Genomic DNA, 23,185 nt, shown 5'->3' on the forward strand with positions numbered 1-23,185 from the left:
TGGAGAGTGGCACCGCCCGTTCCGAGGTGCGCGCGCACCTTTCCGAAGGGCGGAGGTGCGCGCGCACCTCTCCAAGCTGCCGCCGTCCCGTCCGGAGACCTGCCGCGTTCGTCAAACATTGACGAACACGGCAGCTGTGCAAACGGGATGGCGGCGGTTTGGAGAGTACGCACGCACCTCTCCCAAGCCGCCGCCGTCCGGAGACCTGCTGAGGTTTGGAGACGGAGACGGGCCGCGGCAGCTTTCGCAAGAAGCGGGGCCGCTGCCCGTTCGCGCGGAGGTACGGAGACCTGCCGACGTTTGGGGAGGTGCGCGCACACCTACGGTCGTTTGGAGAGTTGCGCGCGCACCTCGGAATGGGTAGCGGCGCCGCTTCTTGCGAAAACTGCCGCGGCACGTTTGCAGGCTGCCGAAAGCAGCAGCTTTGCAGACGGGCCGTCGCCGTCGCGCAACCGGGAACCGGTTCCATCACACATTAAAAAAAGGCAACCTTGCGCGTCCGCGCATGTGCAAAAAAACCCTTTTGCGCATGCGCAAAACATTTTTGCGCGTGCACGCACGCACGCAGCTCCCACTTTTTTTTATGTGTGATGGAACCGGTTCCCAGTGGCTCTTTTCCTTTTTCAGGTTGCCGACCCCTGGGCTAAGGTGTCTAGGGCTGGGTTTATAACACCTCACCTAATAAAATATCCAGGAAATACTGATCTTTTCTATGTACAACTACAGTTATCAGATCCGTATATGAAGTAGTTTCTCGGAATGTGGCCAAATTTTGTTATGCTGAATGCAAAATTAGGCAGACTCTTAACTTGCCCAATGGTAATGTATTATTTTGTCTGCCATTTATTTTTATTTATTACTGTGGTGGTTGTTTTTAATACTTTTATGTGTATTGCTAGTGTGTGACCATAATAAAAATTGATTGTCTAAGGCTTCTGGGAGGACATCTGCAATAGTTGGAGGGCTCCCAAAGGGCTAATCTTCAGCAATCCTGAACTAGCTTTGCTCCATTAACTCTGACTGATTATCTGTAGAAGATCATTGACTTACTCAGACAGATACTTACATTGTGATACATTGATCAGGCTTTTATTGAAGCCGCTCAGAATCCTTCATTGGTTTGACAGTTATATTGCAATGGCTGCGAGTTTTATAATACATTTTTTCAAATGTTGCTGTTAGTTTCTAAACATTGAAGCCACTTACTGTGCTTTTGGATCTCAAGAATCTTTTTAGACTATGAATGCCTGAAAACCTTATTTGTACTGAACTGAATCACAGGTAGTCCTCAACTTACAACAGTTCGTTTAGTGACTGTTCAAAGTTACAACCGAACTGAAAAAAGGGGATTTTTCACATGATTGTTGCAGTCATGTGATCAGAATTTGGATGCTTGGGAACTGGTTCATATTTATGTCGTTGCGGTGTCCTGGGGTCACCCTAACCTTTTGCAACTTTTTGACAAGCAAAATCAGTAGGGAAGCCAGATTCATTTAACAATCGTGTTACAAACTTAACTGCAATGATTCACTTAACAACTGTAGCTAGAAAAGTCGTAAAATGGGGCAAAACTCACTTAACAAATGTCTCACTTAACAACATAAATTTTGGGCTTAGTTGTGGTTGTAAGTCAAGGACTATCTGCACATTGTAATGCTAGAATTTAATATTAAGTCTTAATATTTTTGTTTTGGTTTCTCATGGAAATATTTCACAAAATGTGAAAAGTCTAATGAGAACTTGTAATGAGAAATCAAGTCTTTATGTAACTTGTGTAAGCTCATTAAGCTACAACTTCAGTCAATAATATTTTATGGAAATAAATTGACATTCCATGTAAATTTAAGAAGTACATTTTTTATTTGAACTGATCATTAAATAACATTGACAGAAATGTTGTTGGCCAGTGATATATCCTATGTGGCAGTTTTCATTTATCCAAGATGCTCTACAACAAAACAAAACATACCAGGAAATGTATTACAGATTTTGTTTAACGGATTAAACAGATCCAAACCCAAGTGTTACAATTACAGAATAAAGTTCTCTCTTGCTTTCCAGGATATAGGAGCCCCAATGTGGAACTTCTTAACAAGAACTGTTTACAAAGCTTTTGCAACTTTTTAAAGTATGGCAAAGAGGTATTTGTGTTTGCGCTCTTGCATCTTCTAAAGCAGCTTTTGGAGATCCAGTCTCAAATCCTGCAGAATTTTAGTTTTTACAGCTCATCCATACATCCATTTTACCATACATTCCTTCCATCCAAGGTAATGGGAGAAAATCATGTTAGCAAAAATCATATTGTACCCACACCTTGCTCTTAATGTGTCTCTGGAATGGGGTCATGCCCTTCTGCGACCTATACAACAACTTCACATGACCCTGTAAGACAAAGGTCCCCAACCTTTTGGATACCAAGGACTGGTTCTGTGGAGAAAGGTTTTTGCACAGACCAGAGGGGGTGTCATTTCATGTACTGCCTGCATCCTGCAGATGGGGCTTTGCTTGTTTGTATGGACTGGTTGCTGGAATGCCATGGCCCAGTACGGGTCCATGGACCGGGGGTTGGGGACTATGCTGTAAGAACAGTAATTGGCAGCTTTCCCTGGCTGAATGTCATCAACCAGGGTAAAGCCACCACCAATTGCCATGTGGAATATGTACCAGGATGGTGATTTAAGATCCCAGTATTTTGCATACATGATCTTGGAGCCAGAGTTCAAGGAACAGGATTCAGTAGTGTTCAGCTACTATGTCCTCTAGTACATACACATCATTTCTCCCAAACCCTTATGGACTGGTCAATCAACCACTAAGTCACCTCCATATCAGATGAGAGGTTCTCTTCTGTTTTCCCAGAGAAAACTATGTACTTCCAGGCTGTAATTCCTTGAACCAACTTCAGCCTGCCTCAGCAATGGGCTGCCTACAATACAGAGGTTCTGTTTTGAAGACATGTCCCAGCCAAAGAGTATGTGAGATTTCTTTGCATCATATAAAACAAGTGAATGAAATCTTACTGTCTGTTTCATAGCAGTATAGTGGATGCTAGAATGGAGATAAATGAATGAAAGGGTCCAATTCGTACCAGAAGTGTTGTACATTACAGTTGTGACCTGCTTTTGACATCATAGTCAAACTAACATTCTGTTTGTCTGAGCAGTTTCCACTTACTTGATGTCCTCCAAGTAATGCTGGGCTATAATTCATAATTCCTAGCTAGTTTAGGGAAGGCTGCTTTAGACTGCCACGTTAACAAACCTGTCTTTCCACATGGACCGTGCTAGTTCCAAAGGTAGCATTCCCATAGCTGGTGATATAATACTGTGCAGGAACCACAGTTCTGCCTGGCTCGTTTGGAACTGTGAAAAAAGTAAAATGCTTAGTAATATTACCCCTTTGTAGTAATGTTATGGCATGCTATGGCGGGCGCATGTGCTAGGCTGCCTGCCTATCATCCAAGTGTATGGTTATCTCAATAGAAGTATCAAGTCAATGGGCTATGCACAAGGGTTAAGAGGCAGAAACTCCCCTTCCATTATCCAGTTCAGACAACCCCACCTTGGCAAGATCACTAGCTCAGTCTCTCAAAAGTGTTGCTTTAGTGTGAAGTGCAATTCCCAGTATTGGAATAAAGGTAAAGGTAAAGGTTCCCCCGCACATGCGTGCTAGTCGTTTCCAACTTTAGGGGCCGGTGCTCATCTCCGTTTCAAAGCCGAAGAGCCAGCGCTTGTCCGAGGACGTCTCTGTGGTCATGTGGCCGGCATGACTAGACGTCAAAGGCGCACGGAACGCTGTTACCTTCCCACCGTAGTGGTCCCTATTTTTCTACTTGCATTTTTACGTGCTTTCGAACTGCTAGGTTGGCAGAAGCTGGGACGAGTAACAGGCGCTCACTGTTATGCAGCGCTCGGGATTCGATCCACCAAACTGCCGACCTTCTGATCGACAAGCTCAGCATCTTAACCCATTGAGCCACGCCGCGTCCCTATTGGAATAATTCAAGGTTATTCTGCTTTAACCCTCCAAAACTGAAGGGCTATGGTCATTATAACTGAATTGCAATAAAATACTACAAATAATCTAAACAAAGCCAGCACCGTGGAATTTTGTATCTAAAAGCCTTTTGACAATAATGTACTAAGCCTATATTTTTCTGGACATTTACCCTAAGGCGAACTCACAATTTCATCATGCAGCATTCTACCTTATTGAAATAACATTGACATTAGTATTTAAATAATTAAGACAGAGACATTGACATTAATGGCAAATATTCCAACCTCACCTTTGGGTAACAGGAGCTCTGTTTCAAATCGATGGGCACAAATTCCACAAGTTTTAATGTCTTCTTTGAACCTGGAATGAAGTTGAATGAAGCATCATTAAACAGATTGGCCCCTAGTGTGATAGGTTGTTACTAAGGTGTCAGACTAAGGACAAAATCAGAGGCTCAAATTGCTATACAAGCATGGAATTTACTGATTGACTTAGACCAGTTACACCTATTTCACACCAATTTACCACTACATATTTTTCTCTGGGAAAACAGAAGAGAACCTCTCTCATCTGATATAGAGATGACTTAGTGGTTGATTGACCACTAATGGGGAGAGACCTTGATATACCTCATTTTGAACTTTCAAAGAAAAAAGCATAAATAATTCTTAAAATGTGGGTGGGTTTGTTTGGGGTTTGGTTTGGTTTGGTTACCAAAAATGATTTTTGCTAATGCAGTCAACAGCAAAGTTTGAAAAGCTCTAAAAGTACAAAGGCATATTTAAAATTCTACTGCTGTGATTTGGAAAAAAAGATGCAGATGAAAATGGAAAGAAACTGCCCTTTTGACTAATGGTCCGCTATTCTCCCCCTACAGCTGCTACTCCTAGGTAAGTAGAAATTGTGCAGAAATAGCGGCGGGTTAGTCTTAATTGTACACACCAGGTTTGTGATATGGTGATGGACAGAACAGGCAAGATTTACGGTAAGTCTGAATCCCCAGTGCAGCCTGAGGCTCCTATGGGATAGGCACAGATTTCAGGCTGACCTCTCAAGAAGGTCGCTTTAGAGACCTTAAATTAGTAATATAACAACATCTCCAAATAAGTAATTTGAAGAATATAAAAACATTCACCACTGCCTCCAGAAGTGGTGAATGCTCCAACACTGGATGTTTTTAAGAGGAGACTGGCCAGCCACTTGTCTGAAATGGTATAGGGTTTCCTGCCTGAGCAGGGGGTTGGACTAGATGACCTCCAAGGTCCCTTCCAACTTCTTATTATTATTATTATTATTATTATTATTATTATTATTATTATTATTATTATTATTATTATTATTATTAATAATAATAATAATAATCCCTTAGCTTGACTATAAATCATGTCCTCTAGCTTAGGTTTAACAAGGTCAAAGAAAAGAAAGATGAAGCCCTATGGTATTTATGAGCTAAAGAAAAGAACTGACAGCCATCTTGCAGCACAGCCTGTTCTGATCTAGCGCCATCCGCATTTCCTTAATCTCCCATCTAGTTTGGGCTGTGCTGGCAAGGGACCATGGGAGAGGAGACCTAAAACATTGAGAAGGCAGCAGATTCAGGGAGGCTGATGAACCAAATGAGGGAGGACTATAAAAGTGGCAAAAGTCAAACCCTCAGTAACCCTATCACAGGGGTAGGCAACCTTGGCTCTTTTATGACTCATGGACTTCAACTCCCAGAATTCCTGAGTCAGGAATTCTGGGAGTTGAAGTCCATGAGTCATAAAAGAGCCGAGGTTGCCTACCCCTGCCCTATCAGAAGGAAGGCTTAAATGAAAATAAGCGCTTTATTTGAAATATTTTGGAGGTTTTGTTTTCTTTTTCAAGTCAATTTAGAGGATACAGAGCCATCCCTCAGTTAAACTTAGGAAACGCAGATTCACAGCAAAGTATCTTAGCTGAGGATCTGCTTTGGGAAGAGAAATGTTATCGTGTATATTTTCTGGATAAAGGCCATTTTCTGGATAGAGGGAAAGAAGTAATTTAAATCGCAAACCGTGAAAAAAACTTTTTACAGTCTTGTTTTTGCTGGTGCACAGCATGAATACGCACACAGTCATCTTGTCCTCCAGATCTGGCCAGACAAATTCAGCAGGACATCCAACCGTCCGGCAAGGAGACTTTATGCAAAGATGGAGCCCAGGCCATTCCTCCAGGAGGTTTTGGTTGATGGAGATGATTGTTATAATAAAGTCCCAGGCTAATTGGAATCCTGTAAAAGGCAGCAGCGAGAGGGGTCTTAAGAAACATCCAGAGCAGTCAGCCTTCTCCAACCTGGTGAATCCCAGATGAGTCTAATTTCAACTCCAAACTAATCACTATCTAGTCCAGCCAAAGGCTGTGAGTTTGAGAGGAGCTGAAATTTGATGCTGTTCTAGAGCCCCAAGCTGCAAAAAGCTGTCCTGGACTTTAAAGGATACATTAAAGGAGATGCAATTTTGCTGATTAAAACAACTTGTGCACAAAAATGCTTTTCAAAAGGCCACTGGGCTTTCTTGCTTTTTTTCTTGAAAACGTTTCTGAAGAACTGTAGAAGCTTCTTGAATGAGAAGTGAAATGCTTTCAAGGGGGGAAAAACCAAGTAAGTCCAGTTGCCCTTTAAAACTTTTGGGATAACGATGACCCGGATGATTGAGAATATCCATAGACACTGTGCACACAACGTTTTTCTTGGTCCTTGTTAAGAAGAATGACTAAAAGAAAACAATAAATCCGTTCTCTAAAGTTGGTTCTTCAGTTCCACCGTTTGATTTAGGACAGAGTTGAAGCCCGTTTCTAATCTACCACTATTTATCAGTGGGTCCTTCTCCCATACTCAGCACCAGTGGGAGTTGCCTGTATGAAATACAGATTTTTTTCAGCTGGCATCCAGAGATCGGGCTGACCATTCGTGGTCATATGCCAGGCCATTCCAAGAGTCAAACCTGTCAAACAACTTTCTTCAACGGACACCCAAAGGAGCTCTTTCCGCTAATTACACAGATTCTGGCTTAGATATAGTGTTTTGTTCTATATCATTTGTATCACATTTGAAGGTATAACACCAAAAAGCAGTAAACACCTATGTACTTACTGGCCCTCTCCCCGGGCTTTCTACACCTGAATTCAATGTAGCTGTAACCTTTTTGGTTATTTGCTTTGATCAGTAAAGGTGTGCCACTACATATGAGCAGGCAAATGGCTTTAGCAACCCAGTGAATTGAAAAGAAGGAACAAGCTTTCACCATGAGTCTGGGAAGAAAGAGGGGGGAAAAACAGTCAGTGCTTTCAGATCCTATTTTAAGATGTTCTCTCTTTCCCCAACATTACTGGAACTGCTAAGTTGGGCCCAGGCAGTTACAACAATAATCAGTTCAAGAGGGGACTAAACTGCCCATATTCTAGAGAGTCCCTAATGCTTAAAATCAGTGGGATGCAGTTATTAATGGTGGCACAGGGTTTGAGAGATCAGATTCAAGCTCACACTCAGCATGGAAGCTCCTTGAAGAATTCTGGTCCAGTCATTAACCCTTAGTGTTGAGAAGAAAACCAGAGGTAGGAATGCTTTCTAGATAGCTTTAAGTTCTGGGAAGGAAGGATGCTTACTGGTTGATGAAGGCTATTGTATCTTTCAGAAACAGGTTGCAATCAGCTCTTAGACTTGAGGCTTTTTGCCTGCAATTGGGACGCAGAATTTAGTAGCCTGGTTGCAACTGCATGTTCCGCTGTTGTATTTGCAAAATCATCACAAATTTACTTTCCTGCAGATTAGAGTGGCTCTCTATTTGACAGTCTCCAGGAAAAGACTCCAACAGAGAATTAGGACAAATTAAAGACCAAAGAGTATAAGTCAAACTACCAGCACCCAGCAAAACCCTCACCGTTTTGTAAGGCACAGGTGGCATATTGTCAGAAATTGTCCAGTAAATAGTGGTGGCCTCATCCTTATATTTGACCCCTGCTCGTACAAATCAACTGGCCCCAGTTCAAAGGGGCCCTCAGTTGTAGATATTGGCCACAGGATGGTTGTCATTATCTATGACACTTAGCAAATACTATTCAATACCTTTGGAAGAAGCCCTCCGGGATCTCAGGAGAAAAGTACAAGCGAATATGCAAGTCCTCCTTGTGATCTTCTCCCCACATTGCTGAAACCTCCTGGCTTTGATTGAGATAGTTAGGAAATAAGTAGTGTGTGTCCTTCTCCAGGCTTTGCAGAGTTTCCCACGGCTGCCCAGGTACAAATGCTCTGGCTCTAGGATTAAGTCCTTCTACATTTTTGATCTCCAGGCAGATCTCAAAGTGCTCTAGCGGGCTGAAGAGCTTCCCCTTCTGGAATCTGCTTCCCACCATTTCCTCAAAGATGTCCACCATATTGTCTAAAGAAAGCTGCTGCTTAAGCAAAGCTCTCATGGCTTTCTGGCATAAGATGGCTTTGGATTTAAATGTCAATGCCCAGTTGGCCCGGTCTCGGATGGTGGCATGTTCTCCTATCAAGATGTCCACAGAAATGCTCTCCAGCTGTTGCCTTAGGCCATACCTCACAAGAGTCTAGAAAAACAGAAGCATATTTGCCCAAATAGGCTCACAATTTTGCTAGCGGAGTTGACCGATGATAAATCAAACAATACAAGTAAACCTCTTGGTGTCTTGCAGTAGATTGTTTTTTGATTCCTCAGTGTTTAATCGTACCAACAATAAAACCATTCTACTTCTGTCCTATCTTCTTCTTTAACAAGTTTATGAACTGAGATCAGACCACACTTTTGTATCTGACCCTTGGGATTTGAACAGGACATGAACCTATCCCACAAGTCTGAAGCATGCCCTAAAATAGTCCACTGCCTTTTATTACTTGTTGGAAGTGGAAAGTAAAGGAAATGTGGGCTAATGCCTCCTTAAGTAACACCAGCTGCCTGCAATTAGTGCAGGTTCGCATCCCACCAGGCTCAAGGTTGACTCAGCCTTCCATCCTTCCGAGGTAGGTAAAATGAGGACCCAGATTGTTGGGGGCAATTAAGCTGACTTTGTAATAATGCCGCTTAGGGGGTGTGTGAAAGCCCTAACAAGCAGGCATATACATAGAATGAAGGCTACTGCTAAGCTTGTAAGCCGCCCCGAGTCTTCGGAGAAGGGCGGGATATAAATGTAATAAAAAATAAAAATAAAAATAAATCCAACCAATTTAAGCTGAAACATATGAAGAATCTTTTAAAAGTTCTTCTTGATAAGTGGTATGTAGTATGTAGCTAAATTAATACATATGTCCAGCTATTTCATCTTGCAACATAATCTGGAATCATATTTTGAATTCCTGCATTGAACTGGATGGCTGCACCATTTAGCTGGTGCTTCTGGACAGAATACCCATTTCTATTCTGACTAGCTGATTACTACAAGCCATCGGTAAGAATACAATCAGAATGCCAAGTGACCATCCATACTTCAAAATTATGAACCCCCAAGCACTGATCTTGTGTAGATAAAAATACTGGATAGGACTCTAATGTGATTTAATACATTGCACTTATATAACTTGACTACCGTCTGCCTCTCCTGCTTCACATTATATTTTGTTCTGTTCTAACGGGGGTTTCTCAACCTTTGGATAGCTTGTCAGAAAGGCCAAGGGAGGAGAGTAGAGAGCAGAAACAAATAGGATGCCCCCCTCCCCCCAGCCAAATGGAAGCATTTTTCTATGTGAAAGTCACCTTATGGGCAGTTTGGTTTTTCACTGCAGTTCTCGCTCTATTTTGCCTTTAAAAAATTAAAGGAAAATAGAATAAAAGCATTTACCAATATACCATTGGGTTAATTCAGAGACAATACAGAAGAAAATTGAGAGTCTGTTCATGAATGACCCCACCCCTTTCCCCAAATCCAGCACTTTTCATTCATATTAATAATCTTTGCTAAAATGGGACTTGGGAGAAAACACAAGGGGAAGTTTTGGCAGCTACTGTTGAGTCTACGGAAGATTATTTATGCTATTATTTTAATGGCTTAAATTTGTTGTTTGGTTTTGTTTTGACTTTGCAGTACCCCGCAAAGTGTCTGTTATGATTGGGAGGAGGTTATACATATGATAGAACAATTGTTTAAAAAAACTATGGTCTGTGGAAATTTGGCTTCTAGCTAACTTCAGAGAAGCAATGTGTCATGGTTCGAAAAGAGATGCAATTCTTCAAAGAACATCGAGGCATTGTTTACCTTAAGGAGTCTTTAATCAAAAAAGCATAGCTTTGGCACTTACATGGTCAAGCCGAAATCTGGATTCCCCTCCCCTAAGCACACAGTATCAAAGCACAGTTCCTCCCTCTAATTAACCATCATAAATCACATTTTCCAATTAGTTTGAATTGTAAGCTTTCCTTCCTGTTAAACAACCTGCCAAATTCCTATCTTCTCTTATTTCAAAACAGCCTTGAGAGACATTCTTCCTACTCCCCCCAGCATCAACTAATTCTAGCTCTAAAAGTAACACACAAGTTTTAAAGAAGCAAAGCTGCCTCTCCACATGTTGTCAAAGCAAGAACATCTGATGTTAGCAGCTTTAACACAATGGCCCCATGGTGCTGGGGGAGGCTTCTAGGGTGGAATAAAGGTGGTACTCACTTTGAAGAGAGTGATCAGAATAGTTGGATGTAAGAACACCGTGTCCTTCAGCTGCTTGATCTTTTCATACCACACAATTAATCCAATGCGATGAAGGTATCTCAAAATATCCTGCAGAAGTTCTCTATCCAAATGATACTGGCAGGAGAGCTTGCTGTGTAAAAGATTGAAACTCACCATCCCTAAAGTATCAGAAGAGGACTTGTTGAGGGCTGATTCAAGAGAGACAGTCTCAGGCAGTCAACCAACAGTGTGTTCTACAGTCCAGACTACAGGCAGTCCTCAACTTATGACAATTTAGCCCAAAGTTTCTGTTGCTGAGACATTTAAGTGAATTATGTCCCATTTTATGAGGGTTTTTTGCCACAGTTATTAAGTAAATCACTGCAGTTATTACGTTACTTAACATTTGTTAAGTGAATCTGGCTTCCCCATTGACATTGGTTGTCAGAAGGTGACCAAAGGGGATCACATGACCTTGGGACACTGCAACCATCATAAATATCAGCCAGTTGCCAAGCATCTGAATTTTGATCATGTGACAACAGGGCTACAATAGTTGTAAGTGTGACACACACACACACACACACACACACAAGAATCTTCCCATGAGAACTTCATTCAAAGCAATCTTTCTCTTTCTAATCTTCCAAATCTTTGAGCCCAGTCAATTAACTTTTTATCCAACAGGCTTATACTTAATTTAATAAATCAGTTAAAACATTGGTTTACTATGGATTTTTATGTTTTTAAATAAATGTTTGCCCTAAATAATCAGGAAGCCTAGCACCCAAATAAACTTAGCTTGCACAAAGAGGAGGCATCCATCTGAAGGCCAGCTTCCATCTGTTGCCACAATAGCTCTAGGTACCCAATTGAATTCAGAGTTTTAATTTAGGCCCACACAAACAGTTTAGGAACTATGCCCCAAATAATTCTTCTGAGCTAGTTGCGGCCATATGGCTGTGGTGAAATACACTTTGCACACGTTCCAAAAGGCATTGCTCTCACTTAACAACAACACAGTAAAGAAAAGGAAGAGGACATCTATAAAATGCCACTAATAACATTTACTTGCCATGTTCGGTCATCTCTTCATTATTTTGCATCATATCCACAATTGCTGCTTCAACTCGTTTATAGATAGGAGGGAGCACTTGGATGACATTGGGGAAGAGTTCTTCATTCTTGACATGCTCCAAGATGGCTTCTTCAAGTTTTTTAATGTCTTGGTAATCCATGCAGTTGACAGGAACAAGATCTAGAATCTAGAACAGAAAATGCATAGAGATAAAGAGAACGCCAAACAAGCAAAGCGGGAAAGTGGGGAACTGCCGACGTCCTGCTTGGTGTTCTGCTTTTGTGGAAGCTTAGTGGGAAACAGAATGCAATAGGGGAGGCCACACACGTTTATGCATAGCATGACAAAATTGCAATCCCTTCTGTCCTAAAACTAGGAATCATCTGATTGGCTGGAGCAGGGGTGTCAAACTCGCAACATCACGTGACGTGTCGCGACATATTGCGACTTTTTCCCCACTGCCGGAGCTGGGTTCGGTGCGGTTTCGGCATGACGCGTCCAGCCTGCAGGCCAGCAGTTTGACACCCCTGGGCTAGAGATTCATGACAGAAAAAAAGGAAGCATGTCATCGCTACTTAGATTGCTTTCCAAGTTGTTTGGACAGTTGCATGCCAGCAGTTTCTGGGTCAAGATCATTGTATATGAAATATATATAACAATATTCCTTACTGTAAGGGTGCAATTTTCCATTTCTTTCAGTCTAGTGCACTGGTCCTCATAGAACTCAGATTCTTCATTGTCTTCCAGATTAGTAATAAGGTGAGCTAGGTTGACCTGTCTCTCCTTCAGCATGGCCTGTATCTTGCACATGATATCCTTTTTCTTTTCTTCAACCTCCTCCTTGGAACAAGCATCCACATGAGTCCCCACAGGAAGGACTACAGAATTTGGCACTCGCATAAAGAGGTTGCTTATCCAAAATCCAACAAGATCCTTGAAGGAGTCATTAGTAAGCTGATACCTACAAAAAGAAAAGTGATGAATCACTCGGCCAGCTGCTCGCCAACGTGTTGATAAACTAGCTAGGGCCCTGATTGCATTGCATTGTATTTGAACTGCATTTGGGGCCCTGATTTGATCTGCATCATTTTTGAGCAGTATTTCAACTGCTCAGAGCTGCTGGGAAATGCTACATTCTGTAAGTTTTGGGGAGGCAGCACCAGAAAAGTAGCTAGGGCCCTGATTGGATTGCACTGTATTTGAACTGCATTTGGGGCCCTGATTGGATCTGCATCATTTTTGAGCAGTATTTCAACTGCTCAGAGCTGCTGGGAAATGCTACATTCTGTAAGTTTTGGGGAGGCTGCACCAGAAAAGTAGCTAGGGCCCTGATTGGATTGCACTGTATTTGAACTGCATTTGGGGCCCTGATTGGATCTGCATCATTTTTGAGCAGTATTTCAACTGCTCAGAGCTGCTGGGAAATGCTACATTCTGTAAGTTTTGGGGAGGCTGCACCAGAAAAGTAGCTAGGGCCCTGATTGGATTGCACTGTATTTGAACTGCATTTGGGGCCCTGATTGGATCTGCATCGTTTTTGAGCAGTATTTCAACTGCTCAGAGCTGCTGGAAAGTACTACATTCTGTAAGTTTTGGGGAGGCTGCACCAGAAAAGTAGCAGCCTGCACACCTAACGGCGTGTGAATTATATAACTAAAAACAGCAGCGCTACATTCAGGGCAAGTGCGTCTGAGATTCCTTGTATCTAAGAATGTCTGGCTTAGTTCAGTTCAACACTTGTTTTGCAGCTGTCTTTCAGAGTACCCTTTTCAAACTTGGAAACTGTCCTATCTGTAAACAAATCACTAGTCTACAAGGGCAGATTATTTATCTAGGGTCTGTAATCTGTGCTCTTCAGGCAGAAATTAGGTGTCCAGTTCAGCCCTTCTACTCTATTGAGCCTCCGTGCTATCAGCCCCCTTTACCACAAAGATCCTGCAGGAGAAGGGCAGTGTGGACAACCGTGGGATCTGGCAGGGTGAGATCTGTGAACCATAAACACAAAGCTTTCGCTGTGTCCCTGCACAACAGATACAGTGCCCTTTCTGACCTTAACAGGGACATTAAGGAGACAGGTAAAGGTATCTGTGATAATAACTCAAATAAGCAGGGGATCGTGGTCCAAGATGAAAAACATGTTTTCGACAGGGGGAAGCGCCAATCTGGTATTACACACCAGTCATGCAAGAACAGAAAGGCATCCAAAAAGAGAAGCCACTTTCTGGTTGGTGATTCAATTATAAGGTATGTAAATTTAGGAAAGGACACAGAGGTTTCGAAAGAGGTCAGGTGTCTTCCAGGTGCTACTGCCAGTAGGGACAAGAAGCGTATCTCCCCCCAGCCCGTCTAGCAAAAATGTATATAACAGCATCTCCCAAGTGTTGGAAGTGTTCTGAAGAGATAGGTACATTTTTCCATACGTGGTGGTCTTGCAGTAAAACACAAAAATTTTGGAGAATGATTTGGACCTGGCTGAAAGAAATATTGAAACAAGATATTGAGTTTAGTCCAGAATTTTTCTTGTTGGGAATTACGAAAGAGAAATACCCTAAAGATGTGCTATATTTAACGATCCATATTATCACAGCAGCTAGAATGTCATTTGCGCAAAAATGGAAAAAGAATGAGATCCCAGGTGAGAAAGAAGTTATTAGGAAAATTTGGGATTGCGCAGAAATGGACAAACTAACTTTGGAACTAAAAAATAAAGATCAATCAGAATATTATAGAATTTGGAACAAATTGTATCTTTGGTGGGATAAAAAAGAAAGGTCTTTAATAGGGTTTACAGACTAGCTTATTGTCTTAAATATTCTGTTATCTTAATGATTTGTAACTTAAGTGTATCTAAGTGTTTATTTGATGTACATATATACATGTATATATATATATTTGAACATTGTAGACAAAAAGGTTTGTCAGCCCGCTGGTACTGTATCCAATGTTTTTAAATAATAAGTTTAATAAAAAATTTAAAAAAAAAGAAGCGTATTGCTAAAATAATCAAGAATGCCAGCAAGGACTGTGATGTGGAGGCTATTGTACATCTTGGCACTAACTGTCTGTCCCAAAAAGATGTATTCTCTGTGCAGAATGATTTCCAGAGCTTGGGGAAGGAACTTAGCAGAATAGGCTGTAAGCTTACTTTTTCAGAGGTTTTACCAGTGTATAAGGAGCAAAATGGAAAAGGCCAGCGTATAGCACAATTCAATATGTGGCTAAAGGAGTGGTGTAAAGGGGAAGGCTTTGGATATATTAGTCATGATGTCTGTAGCTGGTCCAATGAAAAAATGTCCAAAAGAGATGCTTTGCATCCTTCAAAGAAAGGGACTGAGTTACTCGGCTATAAATTCACAAATTTTCTGGAGGAATATTTAAACTAAACAGTGGGGACAGTGAGTTAATTGATATAGAACATCCCTGTCCCCGCCAATCTAAAAATTATAGAGCTATCAATGCATGTAACATAGATGTGTGTGTGGACAAGAATATCAACCTTGCTTTCAAGCAAAATCAAGCTTCTATTAGTGAGTGCCACACAAAATGCACTAACCAAATAGGTGGTAAGACAATTGGGGAACTCAGGCACCACACAGGTTATGTAGAAAGTAAACACAGGGTCAGACATAATGGACTCAAATGTTTATACACCAATGCACAGAGTATGAACAGCAAACAGGGTGAACTAGAAATTCAGGTTAATGAGGGCAGATATGATATTGTTGCCATTACGGAAACATGGTGGGATGAAACCCAGAAATGGAACACACAGCTAGAGGGATTTAAATTATTTAAAAGAAACAGACCAAATAAAAGAAGAGGTGGAGTTGCCCTCTATATAAGAAATAACTACATCTCTACAGAAATAGAGCACAACAATAATGACAACTGTAAACTTGAATGCATTTGGGTCAATATAAAAGGGGAAATGACATTGCCTTAGGTATATACTATAGGCCACCCAACCAAACAGAGGAAATAGATGAACTTTTTGCTAGTCAGCTAAGGTATGTAGGAAGCACATCACAATAGTAATGGGGGACTTTAACTACCCTGACATCAACTGGGAGACAAACTCTGCACCAAGTGGAAGATCAAACAGATTCCTGACAAACCTAGCAGACAACTTTGTCACACAAAAAGTAGAGAAGGGAATGAGGGGATTAGCCATTTTGGATCTAATTCTCACCAACAGAAATGAAATGAGAGAAGGTGCTGAAGCCACAGGAATCATGGGAGGAAGTGATCATGCAATATTGGAATTCAACATTATGGAAGCACAAGCAATAGAACACAGTCAAACTAGAGTCTTGGACTTTAAGAGAGCTAATTTCAATAAACTTAGAGAGGGCTTGGGAAGGATTCCATGGGTGAGAATCCTCAAGGGGAAAACAACTCAAGAAGCTTGGGAAATTTTGAAAAGTGAGATAATAAAAGCCCAGTCTAGCACAATACCAATGAAGAGGAAAAATAACAGCTCTCAAAAGAAACCAGCGTGGCTGCACAAAGAACTCTCTGACAAATTGAAAGATAAAAAGGACACGTATAGAAAGTGGAAAGAGGGGCACATAACTAAGTCAGAATATCAACAAGCCTGCAAAGATGAAGTGAGGAAAGCTAAGGCACAAAATGAACTAAGGCTTGAGACCAAAGTCAACAATAACAAAAAAAAGCTTTCAACATGTAAAAAACAAGTGAAGGAAATGATTGGTCCATTAGTGGGTGAAAGTGGCAAGAAGGTGACAAGCAACAGGGAGAAAGCAGAACTATTTAACTCGTTGTTTGCATCTGTCTTTACACAAAGGGAAAAAACAGACCAACCTATCAAAAATAGTGCCATAAAAAACAGAATAGAAACACAAGTTAAGATAGACAAGAAAATGGTAAGTGAGCACCTGTCCAGTCTAGACGAGATCCTGGAGCACTGGGGAACTACCAGAGGATTGGAAAAGAGCTGATGTAGTTCCCATCTTCAAAAAAGGAAAAAAAATGGATCCAGGAAATTACAGACCTATCAGCCTGACCTCAATACCTGGGAAGATTCTGGAAAAGATAATCAAACAATGAATCAGCGAGCACCTAGAGGCAAACAAATTACTAAAAGCCAACATGGGTTTGTCAAAAACAAATCATGCCAGACAAATCTTATTGCATTCTTTGACCAAGTGACAAAATTAGTGGATCAGAGGAATGCTGTGGATATAATTTACTTGGACTTCAGTAAGGCATTTGATAAAGTAGATCACAACCTTCTACTTGATAAGATAAAAAAATGTGGGTTAGACAGAATCACCACCAGATGGATTCATAGCTGGCTGACCGGCCGTACTCAGCGTGTGATCCTCAATGGAACCACATCTACATGGAGGGAAATATGTAGTGGGGTGCCCCAGGGCTCTGTTCCGGGCCCAGTGCTCTTCAACATCTTCATCAACGATTTGGACGAAGGGATAAATGGGGAACTCATCAAATTTGCAGACGACACCAAGCTGGCACAAATAGCCAACACTCCAGAAGACAGGCTTAAGATACAGGAGGATCTGGACAGACTTGAGCACTGGGCGCTATCTAATAAAATGAAATTCAATGGTGAAAAAGTAAGGTTTTACATTTAGGCAAGAAAAACCAAATGTACAGCTATAGTATAGGGGGTACCTTGCTCAATAGTAGTAACTGTGAGAGGGATCTCAGAGTCCTAGTGGACAATCACTTAAATATGAGCCAGCAGTGTGCTGCAGCTGCCAAAAAAGCCAACATAGTGCTAGGCTGCATTAACAGAGGAATAGAATCAAGATCACGTGAAGTATTAATACCACTTTACAATGGTTTGGTAAGGCCACACTTGGAATACTCCATCCACCACAATGTAAAAAAGATGTTGAGACTCTACAAAGAGTACAGAGAAGAGCAACAAAGATGATTAGGGGACTGGAGACTAAAACATATAAGGAACGGCTGCTGGAATTGGGTATTAAACTAGACAGTTTAATGAAGATAAGGACAAGGGGTGACATGATAGCAGTGTTCCAATATCTCAGGGGCTGCCACAAAGAGGAGGGACTCAAGCTATTCTCCAAAGCGCCCAAAGGCAGAACAAGAAGCAACAGATAAAAACTAATCAAGGAGAGAAGCAACCTAGAACTAAGGAGAAACTTCCTGACAGTTAGAACAATTAACCAGTGGAACAACCTGCCTCCAGAAGCTGTGAATGCTCCAACACTGGAAGTTTTTAAGAAGAGACTGGACAGCCATTTGTCCAAAATGGTATAGGGCATCCTGCCTGAGCAGGGGGTTGGACTAGATGACCTCCAAGGTCCCTTCCAACTTATTATTATTATTATTATTATTATTATTATTATTATTATTATTATTATTATTATTATTATTATTATTATTATTATTATTATTATTAGTATACAAATATCCCTACATGGCCTAGGCCCGGAATATTTGCAAGACCGTCTGCTGCCGGGGACGACTTCCCATTGCCCAGTGCGCTCACACAGAGAGGGCCTCTTCAGGGTGCTGTCGGCTAGACAATGTCGGCTGGCGACCCCCAGGGGGAGGGCCTTCTCTGTGGGAGTGCCAGCCCTGTGGAACCAACTCCCCCTTGAGCTCCGGATGGCCCCGGATCTCCGGTCCTTTCGCCGCGACCTCAAAACTTTCCTTTTTCATCAGGCTGACCTGGATTGACGACGGGTTTTTAAAATGTTTTAATTTTTAATTGTTTAGTTAATTTATTTTGGGGCTGTTTGTTTAATTTCTTTTAACTTTTGTATTGTTGTTTTTATTGTTGTTAGCCGCCCTGAGTCCTTCGGGAGATAGGGTGGCATATAAGTCCCAAAAATAAATAAATAAATTTTCAATAGTCCCAATTATCATATTGGCAAATGGAGTTTCTTTTTCTTCCTCCACTTCCTCATTAAAGTTATATACTAACACTTGCAAAATAATGCAGAGCTCCTTTAGTAAAAATACAAACCAAACCACTGCCCACCAGTGACACTACAAGCAGTTCATTTCTTCTGAAATCAAAAAGGGTGGGCTGATGTATCAAACATATGATCTCAGCATACTGTAACATGAACTGAATTGTAACATTATTCAATATATCCATCGTTGGAGGCAAAAGACAAGCCAACAAAAATGAACCATTTAAGAAAAGATGTGCAGAAACGTATGAAGTCTCTTGTCACTCCATATGAGAAATACATTCTGTGTGTGCTCAGTTGTATTTCAACTTTAGAAGGAAAGAACAGGGAATCGGTCTTTTGATTGTTACATTTGGCTTGCCTAGAATTCAACTCAGATATCCATTGTTGAAAATCCAAAACTCTGGGCAGGACTGATTAAAAGGATACTTCCTGCAATTTTGTGATAAAGTTCCTTCTGGGTCAGAAACTCTTACAATAATTAATTTTAGTAGAAAAAATGTGTATTTTCTTCAGAAACTGTGTAGTGCAATCTTGTGCTGGTTTAATGGAAGTGAGTTCAGATGGGCTGGCATGATATTTAGCCTTAGATGCCACACTTATCAACTAGCACTGAAGTAGGAGGAAAAGGGTGATTGTTGCCTCTATAATACCACCATCAAAGTTTAAGCATTTAAATCTGACTCTTTCGAATTAGATTGTTTGTTTATATATACAGTATCTATTCCACTTAAATTAAAGGGAACTGTCACTGAAAAACACTTCACGCTTCTTGGCATTAGGGCCAGGATGTTGGATGAGCCTGCTTGATGGGATCAGGAATATAAATATGATTGCAGTTCAGCCTTGATTATATTGCATCCTATCTTTGTGTTTTTCAAATGTAGTGTTTATTTTTTCTTGTGTGCCCTAAAACCTACACCAGCTGTTCAGAATTACAGTTTATAATTGGGTGACATATAAATCTCATTCATAAATAAGTAAATACATGTGCACAATGGAAGCCAGAGAACACTTACTGGTGAAGGTTAATGGCCAAGATGACAAGGGCCTGTGAAGTAATGAACATATGGTGGGTCACATAGTATTCCAGCTGGCCAGCAAAATCCCAAAAGAGAAAGGTGAAGCCTTGGAGATGGAACTCACTTATCTCAATCCCAACTGTCCGCTCTTCCTCTGATAGTTGAATAACGTGTCCCTGCTTTAAGCTTTTGCACATTGTAGACTTTCCGGCTAAGGATGTCCCCAAAAACATTGTCTTGACACGCTTGTCCTCCTCAGCTTGGCAGTTCTGTAGCTGATTGAAGTAAGTGATGATCTGTTTGATACCCCCTGCACATACTTCATCTGGGGGTTCCCTCAGTGAGTTCCCATTTACTTTGAACATCTTCAGGGGCAGTTCTGTGAACATTTCTTTGGGAAGGTGGTGCAACAAGTTATTTTGCACATAGAATTCTTGCAAGTTTTTCAACTCCAAGACTACCTGAGGGATGGCTTGGAATATGTTTGTGGACAAGTTCAGATACTGGAGAAAGTCCCGACAGCAACTTAGATCCTTCGGAAGACTGCCTAAAGAGTTGTTGTTAAGTCGGAGATGTTTTAATTTAGGGAGAGAAGAGAAGATCCCCTCTGGGATAGTTCGGATTTGGTTTTGATTGAGCTCAAGCTTCTCCAGGTGGATCAAGTTCCGGATTTCCACTGGGAAATCTGTTATAGCATTTTTAGACAAAATCAATTTTTTCAGGTTGTAAAGACTCGAAATCCCATCGACATGTTTCAGCTTGTTCCGGTCCAAATTCAGGCTCTCTATACTACTATTTTGTAGCACTTCAAGTGGAAGAATTCGGAGTCTTAATCTGGAAAGGGTCACTTTATCGACTTCGTGCCCTGGGGAATAAAGAATATAAGATGGTGTGATTAACGGAGAAAAAATATTGAGAGGTCCTTGGCGCTCTCTGAACTTGGTTGTTTTCCTGCAGATGTTTCATTACCCAAACTAAACATCAGTGCCAGTGCTAGCAAAAAGACTGAAACATGCTCATTATTAGAAAAGGTCTGTATTAGGGAAGCCCATTTAGTGGCAGTGGAGGAGGGGAAAAGTGGTTAAACTTTCAAATTTCTAAAATACTTGTTTAAGCCAAATTTTACATACAGTAGAGCAGGCAGAGAAAGGGATGGGGAAAAGAGAAAGAGCAGGAATGAGAGAAAGCGGACAATGCAATATTGGGAAAAATGTATTATATATAGCTTCAAACAGAATGGGGAGGGGGGGAAGCTGCAAATAGAGATAATTTCAGATTACTCAGGACTGTCCCCAAAATTGGAAGGGTAATAACAATAATTAAAAATGGCTGATACTACCCATTTTTAAAATAGAGCATCTAACTTCATCTCAAGCCGTTTTCTCAACAAAACACAAACATTCCTTCTAATTTTTTTTTTAAAAAATCAGAAATAACAGATTATTTCTGTATAACAATACAGAAAATAATTTATTCTGTACTGCAGACATGGAAGTAATGTCCCAGTTTTGAGTGCAATCCAAAATGGTATATTAGGGAATAACTTCTATATGGATAGTCGGGCATCTCATAATCACATAAAATGCGAGTCAAAGGTTCAGCTTTGCTGTGATTCATACAATCTTGTACCAAAATTTAGCAAGCTGATTTTAAGAATGCAGGTCGATGAGAAGTAAGTTATGATTATGAGTGGGTCCCATTGTTGGACAGTTGATTAAAGTTACTGCTTAGCATGTGATGTAAACCATGACTTGGGACTTAGCATCTTACACGAATCCAATTTTTTAAAAAATCACTTTTTAAAAAAGTTGCATAAACGTTGCTACAGCCCAGCTGTAAAAGAAGGAATGGGTAACCCTGGCCCCACATGTTTGCCCTAGTGCGAGAATCCAGGTAGTATAAGACTGCAGACACCTAGACCACCTCTCACCTAATCTTCTCAACTATAGATAGCAACTAATAGGAATTAAAGACTCATACTTACTAGGTCTGTGCTCAGACATATTTTGGACTTTGCTCTCTAATGGCAAGCAGCAGCTGTATCCTGCTGTCTATTTTCATTTCCTGAAATCTTTTCATTTTGAAAAGGCTTGAGCTCCACCTTCCCCCCACCACCACATATTTCTAAATACTGTGTAGCCCCTCCTTTCTCTTTGTGCAACCCAAGGGAAATGAAAGAGGAAGAATTGGATTCCCCATTGAGAGCAGACTGATAAAATGCTCCCACCACTTCCAGAAAAATGATGTGCATACAAGGTTTTTAAAAAGGCATCATTTCATATGCTCAGTTGTAATGCTGTTGTTTCTTAAAGCTTTTTTTTTGGGGGGGAAGAGGATGCCTTTTTCAAATTTTTAATAAAATCAGAAGATGAACTAAACCAGGGGTCTTCAAACTTGGCCCTTTTATGACTTGTGGACTTCAACTCCCAGAATTCCTCAGCCAGGCATGCCAGAATATGTCTTTGCCTAGGGCACCAAAATGTCTGTTCCTGGAATGTGAGTTTCTAGATAATCATCACTGACTCAAACGATATATTCACCAGAATTAAATGACTAGTTCTTCCTGCCACCCAAGCAACGTTCATGTTTACATTTAATACAAAACACTTATTCTGAATCATTGCACTGTTTCTGATCCATCTGTTGTCACCAGTGGCCCCTGCCACCTTGTCTTTCATCTTCTTCTATTCTTCGTAACATTCAGCTCTTTTCCTTCGGCATTCTCCAGCCTCCAACATGACTATAGAAATTCTGATGACCTGCCACCAAATCCCATCCCATAGCATGGTTAGGTGTGTGTCATGTATGTGTTTCACTTTGAGAGCAGGCAACTAAATTTCATTTCTGATGTGTGCCATTGTGCTCACAGTAAAAAAAATGGCAATAAAGGTTATCTTATCATCTTATCTTATCTTATCTTATCTTATCTTATCTTATCTTATCTTATCTTATCTTATCTTATCTTATCTTCCTTTCTACATGCCCAGTGTGCCTATTTATTCAACCTATATGCTGAATATATGTTAAGGAAAGCTAGCTTGGAAGATTAGAATGGTTTTAAAATTTAAAGAAGAAACATTAATAATCTCCACTATGCCGATAATACTACTCTGCAAAGGATCTGAAAGCCCTAGTACTAAATTTCAAAGGGCACAGTGAAAAATGGGACTACAATATAAGGGAGACCAAACTCATGACAACAGGTAGAACAATCAGCCTTAGAATTGACAATGAAGCTATCAAAATGGCAAGTAGCGTCACCCGGTCAACAATAAAGGACAAATAATTATGAAACACCCTGCAAACTAGCACTTGGTAGAGCAAACCTGAAGGCCTTAGAAAAAGATATTCAAATGTCATGATGTATCTAATTCTACAAAGATCAGAACTGTACAAGCCATGGAATTCTGTGACACCTTATGGAGGTGAAAGTTGGACTTTAAAGAAACAGGATAGACTATTGTTATTTTTGAATTTGGGTGTTGGGGAAGACTCCTGTGAATACCATGGGCAGCCAA

At 40.8% G+C, this 23,185-nt stretch overlaps 1 protein-coding gene across 1 annotated transcript; it reads right to left on the minus strand.

The window, feature by feature from the left end:
- Positions 1-112: 112 nt before the first annotated feature.
- Positions 113-21,732, minus strand: LOC308659423 (malignant fibrous histiocytoma-amplified sequence 1 homolog). Its single transcript, XM_081313007.1, has 11 exons — positions 21,652-21,732; positions 19,665-20,532; positions 12,383-12,674; positions 11,711-11,900; positions 10,633-10,814; positions 8,084-8,568; positions 7,112-7,269; positions 6,091-6,250; positions 4,289-4,359; positions 3,262-3,362; positions 113-1,948 (listed from the first exon to the last, which is right to left on the minus strand). The coding sequence occupies exons 1-11, from the start codon at positions 21,668-21,670 to the stop codon at positions 1,931-1,933; spliced, it is 2,544 nt and encodes an 847-aa protein (XP_081169133.1). The 5' UTR covers positions 21,671-21,732; the 3' UTR covers positions 113-1,930.
- Positions 21,733-23,185: the final 1,453 nt, after the last annotated feature.

This window comes from Vipera berus, assembly GCF_964194415.1.
Source record: "Vipera berus genome assembly, chromosome: 1".
NCBI lineage: Eukaryota > Metazoa > Chordata > Lepidosauria > Squamata > Viperidae > Vipera > Vipera berus.

What these genes read in the sequence shown, in the direction of transcription:
- LOC308659423 (XM_081313007.1), bottom strand. An exon ending in TGGAAAATTGCACCCTTACA is followed by an intron (nt 11,901 to 12,382) that starts GTAAGGAATATT and finishes TTTCTGTTCTAG; the next exon opens with ATTCTAGATCTTGTTCCTGT. An exon ending in AGAGCTCCTGTTACCCAAAG is followed by an intron (nt 3,363 to 4,288) that starts GTGAGGTTGGAA and finishes CTTTTTTCACAG; the next exon opens with TTCCAAACGAGCCAGGCAGA.